Source organism: Mixophyes fleayi, chromosome 11, assembly GCF_038048845.1.
Source record: "Mixophyes fleayi isolate aMixFle1 chromosome 11, aMixFle1.hap1, whole genome shotgun sequence".
NCBI classification, from domain to species: Eukaryota; Metazoa; Chordata; class Amphibia; order Anura; family Limnodynastidae; genus Mixophyes; species Mixophyes fleayi.
This window is the reverse complement of record NC_134412.1, coordinates 11,094,444-11,107,256: the sequence shown is the minus strand read 5'-3', so window position 1 is coordinate 11,107,256 and position 12,813 is coordinate 11,094,444. Positions and strand designations below refer to the sequence as shown.

Below are 12,813 nucleotides of genomic sequence, written 5' to 3'. Positions count from 1 at the left end.
GAAAGCCTTTTGTTTTCCCGCATCATTAAGTTGGGAGAAGAGACTCTCACCAACATGGGGATACTATTGTTGTATTCAGCAAGAATAATGTAAAGAAACGGAGAACTTCTTCCCCAAATCTAAAAATCTCTGTCTGGCTTCCAAAGGACCCTTGCCCTGTGTTACACTTACACGAACAGGACCGTCAGTGCGAGTATGGAGGAGCTGCCACTAAGGAGAGTAATGCATTTCGTATTTGGAGCACTTGTCTTGTAGTATTCGGGAGAGCGGGAGGAGAGTGCTGTAATACCAGCCTTAATTGCACCAGTATAAAGCATTAATGGCCACAAATGCATCTGCCAGCCCTCCCCAGTGCGGTGGGATTAATCCCTGTGGTTAAGTGTGTAGGTGTGACATCAGCCTAGGATAGCAGCACTCAGAACATTGAAGGGATGGTTTAAAAATTCACAGTGATCAGGGAATACATGGAACAGTTAAAAGGCCGGTAGATGTCAATATAAATGTAATCATAATGGATGTAGTACACTTACGATAGTGGGAGACGGGCGGTTTCTGCATTCAGTGTATATGGGGGAAGGTCGAACAAAGAACCAAAACAGGAGCCCCCCACATTGGTTGATGTCATGGGTGGGAATAACACTTCCTAGGACAGTGATGGCTAACCTGTGACCCTCCAGGTGTTGTGAAACTACAAGCCCCAGCATGCTTTGCCAGTAGATAACTAGCTGATAGCTAGCAAAGCATGCTGGGGCTTGTAGTTTCACAAGACCTGGAGTGTCACAGGTTAGCCATCACTGTCCTAGGTATTATCGATGTGCCCTCCCATGTAATAGTTGTCCACCTAGAACCATAACCGATTAGTAATGTACAGGTATAACGTGGAAAGAAACACCAGAGTCCTCTGGATGATATAGGCCAGGTAGGATGCGCCAGTGAGTCCGTCGCTTTCAGAACCGTGGTCTAGTGACATTTTCATAGGACAAGTTCCTTCTCTCTCTCCATCCTCCTCCTTCGAGAGCATTTAAAACGTGGTTTAACTCCGATAGTTAAACGGGTTTCCCTTCTGGTCGTGTTTGTATCGACACTGCCTCTAGCGGTTATAAGAGCTAGCACTCGGTACAATACACAGGAGCTCATGTACTATGCTGCAGGGAAGCTTTCAGGTCCGCTAAAGGACATGGTTTGAGCACTCCACGAAAGCGAGGGCAAAGTGCAAGGCTCTATCAATACCTTTAACAGGAATTTTAGAGTCCTAACAGCCACTAAACCTAAATACAATTTAATATGATGTGAAAATCTTGTAATATTTACAAATTTATACGGTTTAAGAGAAAGTTTTAGGCTTCTCTAAGCTTTCTAGCCACACTGGGGAGAGAGGGAGGATGTTATCCTTTTAACTGTATTACTCAAAACGAGTTTGCATAATTAAAATTATTATGCTGGTTGAAAACAAGTCACTGGAATAGTCGAATAAGGACTGAAATGGTCTGCTCAGAACACAGAAACACACTGATGAGGACATTTCAGACAACTTGTTTAAAGACTTCTTATCAACATCTACAACTAGGCAAACTACAAGCGGTGGACAATGCTTACCAACCTATCAGGAGTTTCTGCATTCTAAGCGAGCAATTTCAGGCAGAAGTCCCATTGCAAGCAGAAGGATTTTATTCCAGTAGATTGTAGTAATTAGCAGGATGGTTTTAATTTGGCATCAATTTTGAGTGGTGGCTCAGTGGTTAGCACTTCTGTCTCACAGCACTGGGGTCACGAGTTTGATTCCCGACCATGGTCTTATCTGCGTGGAGTTTGTATGTTCTCCCCGTGTTTGCGTGGGTTTCCTCCCAAACTCCAAAAACATACTGGTAGGTTAATTGGCTGATATAAAATTGCCCTTAGTTTCTCTCGGTCTGTGTGTGTATGTTAGGGGATTTAGACTGCAAGCTCCAATGGGGCAGGGACTGATGTGAATGAGTTCTCTGTACAGCGCTGCGGAATTAGTGGCGCTATATAAATAGATGATGATGATGATGATGATGAACTTCAATAGAAGTGGACATACAATATACTAGGACAAAGTGATGGACTACCAAACAAAATCCTCAAATGAGCAGTCCCCAGTTTGTTTAAATTATACAAAGCCACTCTCAGTCACAGGTATGTTCCATTTTTATTTATCAATCTTTATGAAAACACACCTGATGGGGTTAAAAAGCTGTGATTATTTAAAGTGTTCAGTGCAAAATAGCAAAAACCACATCCCAACTGTAAATCACTGTATGACTAATAAAAATATATGTAAGAATTACACATCTTTACAGCTGTAATAGGCAGCACGAAGATAAAACGACAGGAGACAAGCTCGCTGTACTAGAAGAGCGACAGGCAATGAAGCTGCTCCTAGGTAATGACACTTACTCTGAATATCTCTTGCCTGAGAAAATAACCTTTATATCTAAATCGCCCAAATAACCTGCATTGTGTTTTAGAAGATAGATGGGACCATCTCTGTTCTACTCAGGCTCTTATTTCCACTATCTCTCAATAATTACGCCGACAGGACACGGCGTTAACAGGTACCAGTAATCTGTCATTGCAGCATTGCAGTCAGTCACGTTAACCATTTATATCCAAGATTGTTATTTTTTCTGAAATATTTGGAATTTTTTTTTAAATACAGATTTGTGCTGGGAAGGAAAATTATTGGGGGCCAAAGATAATACCAATGGTTAGTAATGATATATAGTCTATATACCGGACACCGCTGGGGGCCACAGATAATACCAATGGTTAGTAATGATATATAGTCTATATACCGGACACTGCCGGGGGCCACAGATAATACCAATGGTTAGTAATTATGTATAGTCTATATACCGGACACTGCTGGGGACCACAGATAATACCAATGGTTAGTAATGATGTATAGTCTATATACCGGACACTGCCGGGGGCCACAGATAATACCAATGGTTAGTAATGATGTATAGTCTATATACCGGACACTGCCGGGGGCCACAGATAATACCAATGGTTAGTAATGATGTATAGTCTATATACCGGACACTGCCGGGGGCCACAGATAATACCAATGGTTAGTAATGATGTATAGTCTATATACCGGACACTGCCGGGGGCCACAGATAATACCAATGGTTAGTAATGATGTATAGTCTATATACCGGACACTGCCGGGGGCCACAGATAATACCAATGGTTAGTAATGATATATAGTCTATATACCGGACACTGCTGGAGGCCACAGATAATACTAATGGTTAGTAATGATGTATAGTCTATATACCGGACACTGCTGGGGCCACAGATAATACCAATGGTTAGTAATTATGTATATAGTCTATATACCGGACACCGCTGGGGGTCACAGATAATACCAATGATTAGCAATGATGTACAGTCTATATACCGGACACTGCTGGGGACCACAGATAATACCAATGGTTAGTAATGATGTATAGTCTATATACCGGACACTGCTGGGGGCCACAGATAATACCAATGATTAGTAATGATGTATAGTCTATATACGGGACACTGCTGGGGCCACAGATAATACCAATGGTTAGTAATGATGTATAGTCTATATACCGGACACTGCTGGGGGCCACAGATAATACTAATGGTTAGTAATGATGTATAGTCTATATACCGGACACTGCTGGGGCCACAGATAATACCAATGGTTAGTAATTATGTATATAGTCTATATACCGGACACCGCTGGGGGTCACAGATAATACCAATGATTAGCAATGATGTACAGTCTATATACCGGACACTGCTGGGGACCACAGATAATACCAATGGTTAGTAATGATGTATAGTCTATATACCGGACACTGCTGGGGGCCACAGATAATACCAATGATTAGTAATGATGTATAGTCTATATACCGGACACTGCTGGGGCCACAGATAATACCAATGGTTAGTAATGATGTATAGTCTATATACCGGACACTGCTGGGGGCCACAGATAATACTAATGGTTAGTAATGATGTACAGTCTATATACCGGACACTGCTGGGGCCACAGATAATACCAATGGTTAGCAACGCTCTGCAGTCTTTATACCTGACATTGTTGAGGTCCACAGCTGACTGCGATAATTTCACCGACTATCTTCTTCTCCTTTAACCTGACCGCCTCTTCTACGGCAATCTCGCAGAACGGATTCATGGAGTGTTTGACGCCATCGGTCACCACCCCGGTCTTGTCAGGCTTCACCCGCACCTGCAGAGAGACGGGAAACAAGCGGTTCATTATTACACCCCACAATACAAGAGCAGATAGGACAGGAGAGATGGAGATGGGAATCCCACAATGAGTAAGGATTCAAGAGAACAGACTTCACTCAACATTCCAGAACTAAACACAAAGGACAATGGGGAACAACTTAACAGAAAGAACACACAATACACCTGGATCCATCCGCTGCACAACAATGACCCAGAAAACAGAAACCAGCAACAGATCAGCGTGATGCCAAGAGGAGCCATTTGCCTAGAGTTGCACGTGGAGGTGAAGAAAAATTTGAGCGGGTCTAAATCAACCTGAAGCCACTCAGGGCATTAGAATGTTGTCAGCAGCACTAAGTATTTCAGCTCAACCAACTCCCGTGTACCCATGGGTCATCTAATTTGAAGTGGGAAGGAAAAGGCCCACAGGTAGCCAACCCAAACATCCACACATTAGTAACAGCACAGAGCAGCGATTGGAGACTGGTAGTTTGTTTTGAGTCAATGATCTTTGTACAAAACACAGTTTCGTATAAAGATAGTTGTCCAACTTGTTAAAAGTTCAGCTATTGAATTTGTACTGGGACTTTTGAACTCAATGATATTGGCGCAGGGGAATAGGGTGGCATAATAATGGCTGTGTAACAATGTTTTAATTACGTGACCGTGGGAGGGGGGGGGGGGGCACTGTTCTGATGGCATTTCATTAGGACACTCAATATGGCAGGTCCCCCTCTGTTTCCTTTAACCAATGCCGACATATTTGGGTATATAAGAGAGAACGCGCCTTAATAATAAACTAAGGCTATGTTTCCTACAAGGCTATTAGAAGTCAGACAGTAATAAGTGGAAACACAAGACAAGATGACGTGTTGGCTAGTCTATAGCCTTTATTTACCCTCTCGTGGGACAGAAACGCGTTGGTCTCTAGCACAGAAAGGGTTAACAGTCATCCATCCAGCCATAGCAGGCTGCAATGTGCTCAGGGAGCTGGAGAGGCTTCCTTTGCCTCCCACCTGCAGTGGAGGTTAAACATTCATTCAATCTGGACACTGAAGTGCATCTCAAGGACACGCTTGTTGTGTGCCTTGAACGAATGCCAGGAGGGAGGCAGCAGGCTATCCCCCCACCCCTACCCCTGCAGAGCAATGCCGCACTGGACCATTTAGACAGGAAAAGAGAACACCTTTACTATCACACTGCTCACAATCTCCCCCCGATAGGAGCAAAACGAGATAAGGAATATGTAAGTCAAATCTCATTTGTGCAACGAGGGGAGACAGCAGTATTCTCATTTCTAAGCTGCCTGAGCTCCCCCTAGTGGAGACAAGGTTAAAGGAATCACCAGCAGAAACAAGCAAGAAAGCACTGAGGTAACCTGTGCACACATTATACTATGAATTCCTGCTGCGCTTTATCAAGAATACAATTGACTATTTGCAAAATGGGCTGTTGCCCCTGTGCAGACAATAGCATAGAGCAAGAAAAAAATAAAATGCAGTGACCAAAATCAGTATTATGGGCAGTGTCAGGAAAACGCAGCGTAAAGACACGGCCCAGTTAGCGCCCATGTGAGCGAACGCTGTCCCCTTCACGCCAAAGTGGTCCAGTCAAAATGCCACATGCCCAAGCTTTGACGGTGAAATCACTTTGGTTTGACAAGGAAATAGCAGGTACCCGTTTACTTACATGCAGGCAGACGGAGCGTATATAAGAGCTTTAGAATGATGCGGTTATCTAATCAATAATCATTGGCATTCTAAGACGCCCATCTGACACTGCCCTAAAGGATGCCAACACAAGGACCTCACGCAATTAAATAAAATGGATTCATTTTAAAAAGGTCACTTATAACACAATTGACAATAAAACCAGTTGCAGATTAAAAGCACAAGTGAAAGAGGGGGAAGAAAAAAAAATAAAAAATAAAGAAAGATATCTAGCTCATATGCTCCTGTCCTCTCAGAGCATGGCGTCAGGGTGTTCGCCTCCACCCAACGTGCGAGAAGTCTAGCAAACAATTTCTCGCCGGTTATTATGGATTTATTTGTGTAGTGTCACCATACTAGGCTTACCAAAGAAGATGACCAAACGTTCAAATACAATTAGAGCACTGTGGCAGCTTACAAATCTACGATGATAATAATAATAAATAATAATAATCTACACTACACATATACACCGCTATAAACACAACAGCGCAATCAAAGCATAAAATAATACATGAAGGGCATCTATAAATCCGAAACTAGAAAAGGTATCTGGTAGAGACACCAAACTCACAGGGCATAGAACAAGCCATATCTATGTTTACCCTGCAGAGATGTTTTTCCTTCTAACAATTCCAACTCTAGAACTGCTTTAAATGTCCAGGAGGCTCCCGAATTAGAGGAAGACTCCCCAGACTCCTTAGAGCAGGCAATTCTCCCGGAGAGCACTTAACCCCCCGTAATAGGGTAGAACACGAAGCATGATCGGGGGTGTGATGGGTATGAGGTTGTAATTCACGCCATCAGACCACTGCCACTCTGTAGTCACTGAGGTGGGCAGTGCTTAATGATACAAATATCCCACCCACTCGATGAAACATAGCCCTGTACGGTGTACCCAGCCTTAGACCGATCTCATTCATCCCATCCAGTATTTGACTAGATAACTGTGGTCGTACTTCCTAGGGTGCAGGATTCTTAATTTTACCTTCTGTAAACTAGCTCACACATGCCATTGTACTAATATATACAATATTTTATATATTTAACATACCAAATAGGTTTTGCCGTCTACTGTAAAACACTTGTGGTCTATTTCGGCAGCGCTCAATCTTTTGTGCCCGTGTACCATTAAACGAGGCGTCTTACAATAGAATGCACCGTATATCGGATTATCTGGGGATCACGTAAGGTTCCAACCCACATACTGGGTCTATTCAATCCCAAAATATCGGAGAACTCTGAAGCCAGACGGGCAAATCCAACAAATATCCGAGTGAAGCTACCCCAAACCATGGATACACCAAGGGCTAAAAACCTTTATCTGTTAACAGCGATGCTGCAAACCTAATTCTACGGCCGCCTCTGACTAATATAGAAACTATTACACAGCCGCCGTGGGTAGAGGGCTGCGCTAATAGGGAATATGTTCAGCATTAAGACCGTAAAGGAATAAAACTCCCGCGTAAGTGACGGGGGACGTCTTACACTCGTACAAACCGTAAGCCTCTCATTTAAAAAGCGAGAAAATCTGTTGATTTTTTTTTTCCCCCACTAGAAACACGTCTGGAAATTGAGCGATTGAAAGCAGCGATGAATCCGTCTCGGCTCAGTAATTTACATACAAATCATCTGCTGCTATTGACAGCTGACGTTTATTCATCATCACAAACAGACACTCCATCTGCAGAGCGATCAGAGAGGAAGCAACAGATAAGACGGCGCCACAAGTGATTTACAGCTCAAGTCACCTCATTAGTTCCTAAAAGTCACAGACGGAAACAGAGAATGTGTCATCCTTTTATTCGGATAAATCCCACCAGTTCCATTAATCTCTGTATAAACTCCTGGAAACGACACATCACAGAATGCATTTCCCCTACTGCGGCTCTCCGCGTGTCGTGAAACTACGAGCCCCAGCATGCTCAGCTGGCAGGGTATGCTGGGACTTGTAGTTCCACCACAGCTAGTGAGCCACAGGTTGTACAGGAATGTTCTAAACTATGAGATAGGAGCCCTGAAAAACACAATATTAAACTCATAAAAATGAAATATATTATAACTGAAAAAAAGATAACAATCCCTGAGGAATGGGGTGACATTAAATACCCAAGTGAATGAGTGTGGGCAGCACGGTGGCTCAGTGGTTAGCACTCCTGCCTCACAGCGATGGGGTCATGAGTTCAATTCCCATCCATGGCCTTTTCTGTGTGGAGTTTGTATGTTCTCCCTGTGTCTGTGTGGGTTTCCTCCGGGTGCTCCGGTTTCCTCCCACACTCCAAAAACGTACTGGTAGGTTAATTGGCTGCTATCAAAATTGACCCTAGTCTCTCTCTCTGTGTGTGTGTGTGTGTGTGTGTGTGTGTGTTAGGGAATTTAGACTGTAAGCTCCAATGGGGCAGGGACTGATGTGAATGAGTTCTCTGTACAGCGCTGCGGAATCAGTGGCGCTATATAAATAAATGATGATGATGATACAGTAGGGAGTACATAGTGCCACAGAATAAGATTGACCCCTTTATAAAAGATTTCATTAAAACAAACTTGTAATTAACATAAAGAGCATATTGTTCCCCGTTCTCTGCTTCTCTCCTTCACAACGTGCTCAATTGCAGAATTCCCCCCAATCTGCTGATTATGGTCTCAGTACAACAATCACAGGGGTCCCAGGTACAGGATAGGGGCTTTGTGTTAAACAATTAACTACATACTGCCTTAAGGGGGGTATTCAATTGTTAGCGAGATCCCCGGAAAACGAGCGCTCTAAAAATATTAGCGTTAATACGGTAATTACCCGCTGAATTTCATCTCGCAGCTCCCTGAGCTCCCTAAACTGCGAGATGAAATTCAGCGAGTAAACTACTGTATTAATGGTATTTCCGCGCATATTACCGCTAATATTTTGAGCGCTCATTTTTCCGGGGATCTCGCTAACAATTGAATACCCCCCTTAGTGTCTGTTCAATTAGGATCACATTAAGGGGTATATTTACTAAACTGCGGGGTGGAAAAGTGGAGATCTTGCCTATAGCAACCAATCAGATTCTAGTTAGCATTTTAGTACATTCTACAAAATGACAGCTAGAATCTGATTGGTTGCTATTGGCAACATCTCCCATTTTTCAAACCCGACGTTTAGTAAATATACCCCTAAATCACAATTATTTTTGGCGAATATGAAGGACATTGATCTACAACAGAAAATCTAAATACAACCTGTGCAAAAGAGACAGAGCTTATCCAGAAAGAGTCACGAAGCTTCATATATACAGGGAGAGAATATTCTGGCTGCTGTTCGGTTAGACTGTGCATATATTATATTTACACCCTTTTGTATTCAAACACTTCCTACTCATATTAATAGATATAAATATGAAGCTAAATAAAAGTTATCTCTCGTACATGCTTAGAAAGTATTGTGTCACATATCAATGAGCGGAACTTTGCAAAGTGACATTTTCTGCTGCAAAACTCGATTTGTACAAACTGACCATTCAGGTCACAACGTAGATGCGAACTGCAAAATTCTCAAAGGAAACACCTCCCCTGTACCTGGTAGGTGAGTGCATCAGATTTTAACTATATTTTGAGGGATTTGGAAGTATATAGGTCACTGTAGGACCTGCACACAATGAGGTACCCTTGATGCAGGCTTAAATGTTTTGATCAAAATATGAACCAATACCTTGTGTTCTCAATTTGCTAGATAAAAAAAAGATACGCAGTGTTAAGGACAAGCACCTACAACCAACAAGAGTTTATTAAGCTTAGTTTTCTTTAAAAATTCCAACACCTATTCCATAGTTACATTACAAAGCATAGTAGAATGCTCTTTTTACGTCACTAGTGTCACTCTAGCACATGGATAGCAAAACCATAAAAACACAACAAATAATAATATTACATTGATTCTGTGTGTGGTTAAACAATCACCTATTTAATCTCTGCTATGAAATCATGTCCGTTTCAAGCCCCTCTCATCATGCACAAAAGGACCATTACCAGACTCCAGCAAATAAAAGCACATGGCAGTAGACGTTTTATTACGGAAATATTGTGTACAAGACTTGATCATGGGAAAAAAACAATTACAAGACAGAAGAATGTTAATACGAATGTTGAGCATTTAGAATGTTTGTGATTCACACTGTCCTGTGATTTGGAGTACTAGGTCAAAATTATACGAAATTAAATATAAAAATGCATGTGTTCCCCTTGTTTGCTTGGGGCTACCGGTAGGCTAAGTGGCTTCTGACAAAATGGTGTGTTAGTATGGGGTAGAGAGGGTAGGGAGTTTAGATTGTAAGCTCCAATGGGGCAGGGACTGATGTGAGCGATTACATTATCTCTGTACAGTGCCGCAGAATAAGATTGACCCTATATAAATACAATTATAATAATATTACCAAACAGCAGCAATTATAAATTATTATTATAATAAATTTTGGAACACTCTGGATACGGGCTTCTTTATAAACATCCCAAAATGATACAAATGATGGAATGTTTTTTTTGTTTTTGTTTTTTAAGGAAGCTCTGTTCTATAAACAAGAAATGCTGCAACAAGTTATCACTCTTTGTTCCATACACAAGGGAAGCAAGTTATATATCAGGGTTCTATCATTCACTCAGGTAACTTAAGGGTCACTACAAGTAAAATACAATTTTATTCTAAATGAAAGTGCATCTTTTTACTTGTATTAGTGCCACATATATGTGACGTTTCCAAACTATCACAGAATGTATGATGACAGATTACCAGTACTTGATATATATAAAAAATATATATAAAATTATATATATATATATATATATATATATATATATATATATATATATATATATATATATATATATATATATATAAAATCACCCATTTGCAAAGTCTTTTTTTTAAGTTTCACACACAATAAGTTTTGTGTGCATAGCAAATCCTTCCCCTGTGACACAACATTATGTTCAGAAACTTTAATTAGCTTTTCTATTAGCCATATTACACGGAGCTGTACATTGAAAGGATCACGATACAAATACAACAACGTACAATCACATGAAAGAGAAAGCAAGGACAGTCTTGCCCAAATGAGCTTACGATCTAATGTTCAATAATACCACTATTTTTTTTATTTTATTTTTTAAATAAAGCGGCTTCCATTACAGCGTCTCTGTGAACTAGCACACGTACACTTACAAAAGAGCATAACATCATGTTGACTGTATGAATAATGTCAAGGTTAGATTAACAGACTTCAAGGACTCCATGACCTGTGATGGAGCCATTACCAAACACTGACCATTTCAGTTAATAGCTGAACACAGGGGTTTGGTATTAAATAATAACACAGGAAATGTCGACCATTTTGGGGACAAGATGAAAATGTCGACAGTGTGATTGTCGACATTTTCAATCTGTCCCCAAAATAGAAGTCTCGGCACCTCGCCCGCCCACATTTTCATGTCGACAGGTTAATTGCCGACATATCCTGTGTCGGAAATGTGACTTCAACCGGAATACAGCACAATGACTGAGCGATACAGGTAGCAGTGGCAGCAATTGCACCAGGGATCCCCAATTTCAGGCAAAAAGGCTAGGGCCTTATGGCACCTATTTATTTATAACACAAGCACCTTTTTCACATTTAGTCTGTTTTTGGTTGTGTCCTGCACATTTTCGAGGGGTTTGGAATTAGACCCTTATGGGTGACCGTCATCCCAAGTCATCAGACACTCCATCCTTCTGGGGGGAACTGAAGAACCAGTCCCCAAGGGGAACTTTCAGCTAAAATCATCGTAAACAGGACCACCCGAGCCTTGCGGCGGAGTTGGTCCTGAAAACCCTCGGCCATTGAGGTCGGGGATGACCGCCGGGGCAATCTACCCTGGCAGGCAGACAGACAGACAGACAGCAGGGAGCGCTCTCCCCTGGCTGACAGACAGACAGACAGACAGCAGTGGGCGCTCTCCCCTGGCTGACAGACAGACAGCAGGGGGCGCTCTCCCCTGGCTGACAGACAGACAGCAGGGGGCGCTCTCCCCTGGCTGACAGACAGACAGCAGGGGGCGCTCTCCCCTGGCTGACAGACAGCCAGCAGGGGGCGCTCTCCCCTGGCTGACAGACAGAAGGGGGCGCTCTCCCTTGGCTGACAGACAGACAGCAGGGGGCGCTCTCCCCTGGCAGACAGACAGCCAGCAGGGGGCGCTCTCCTCTGGCTGACAGCCAGCAGGGGGCGCTCTCCCCTGGCAGGCAGGCAGACAGACAGACAGCCAGCCACAGCCCCGCACACAGAGCCCTCCAGCTGCACACCGTTCTACATACACATAGCACTCAGTCCCGGCCTCACCTTCACCGCATAATCTATGACCCGTTTGACACCGACCAGGGCCCGCAGCGCCATCTTTCCTGCCGACTCTGTGCCTGTCTCCCAGCCGCCAGCCAATTACACTCACTCTCTCCACCCTCAGCCAATCAGAAGCTGGACCAAGCGGCCAATCAAAGCGCTCAGTGCCCGATGACCAACCACGTGCTTCTAACACCGTCCAATCGCTGACGCCGACGTCTCGTAGTGACGTATCCTAGATGTCAGGGCGTGCTGCCCTCTGCCGCCATGTTTGATCTGGGCACAAAGGTCTCCTAAGGATATTGTGACTGGGGCTCTCCACATTGTGGTGAACTACATATACCATAATGCCCCCAAACAGAGGCTGGGGAGCAATGACTTCCAGATGTGTGATGCTGGGTGTTCCACCTGCCACCCCCTTCTTACTAAATAAAATTAAATAATGTGTGATTTGCATAAAAAATGTTTCCATATATTGAGGTTGTCAGACACACATGCATTACACA

At 42.9% G+C, this 12,813-nt stretch overlaps 1 protein-coding gene across 1 annotated transcript in view; it reads right to left on the bottom strand.

Moving 5' to 3' along the window:
* The window catches only part of ETFB (electron transfer flavoprotein subunit beta), a 33,862-nt gene extending 21,445 nt beyond the window's left edge, over positions 1-12,417 (bottom strand). The window contains exons 1-2 of the mRNA XM_075191186.1: positions 12,311-12,417; positions 4,097-4,255 (exon numbers count right to left, since the gene is read on the bottom strand). Coding sequence (XP_075047287.1) covers positions 4,097-4,255; positions 12,311-12,364 — 213 coding nt within the window. The 5' untranslated portion in view covers positions 12,365-12,417. The remainder of the gene's footprint in view (positions 1-4,096; positions 4,256-12,310) is intronic.
* Positions 12,418-12,813: the final 396 nt, after the last annotated feature.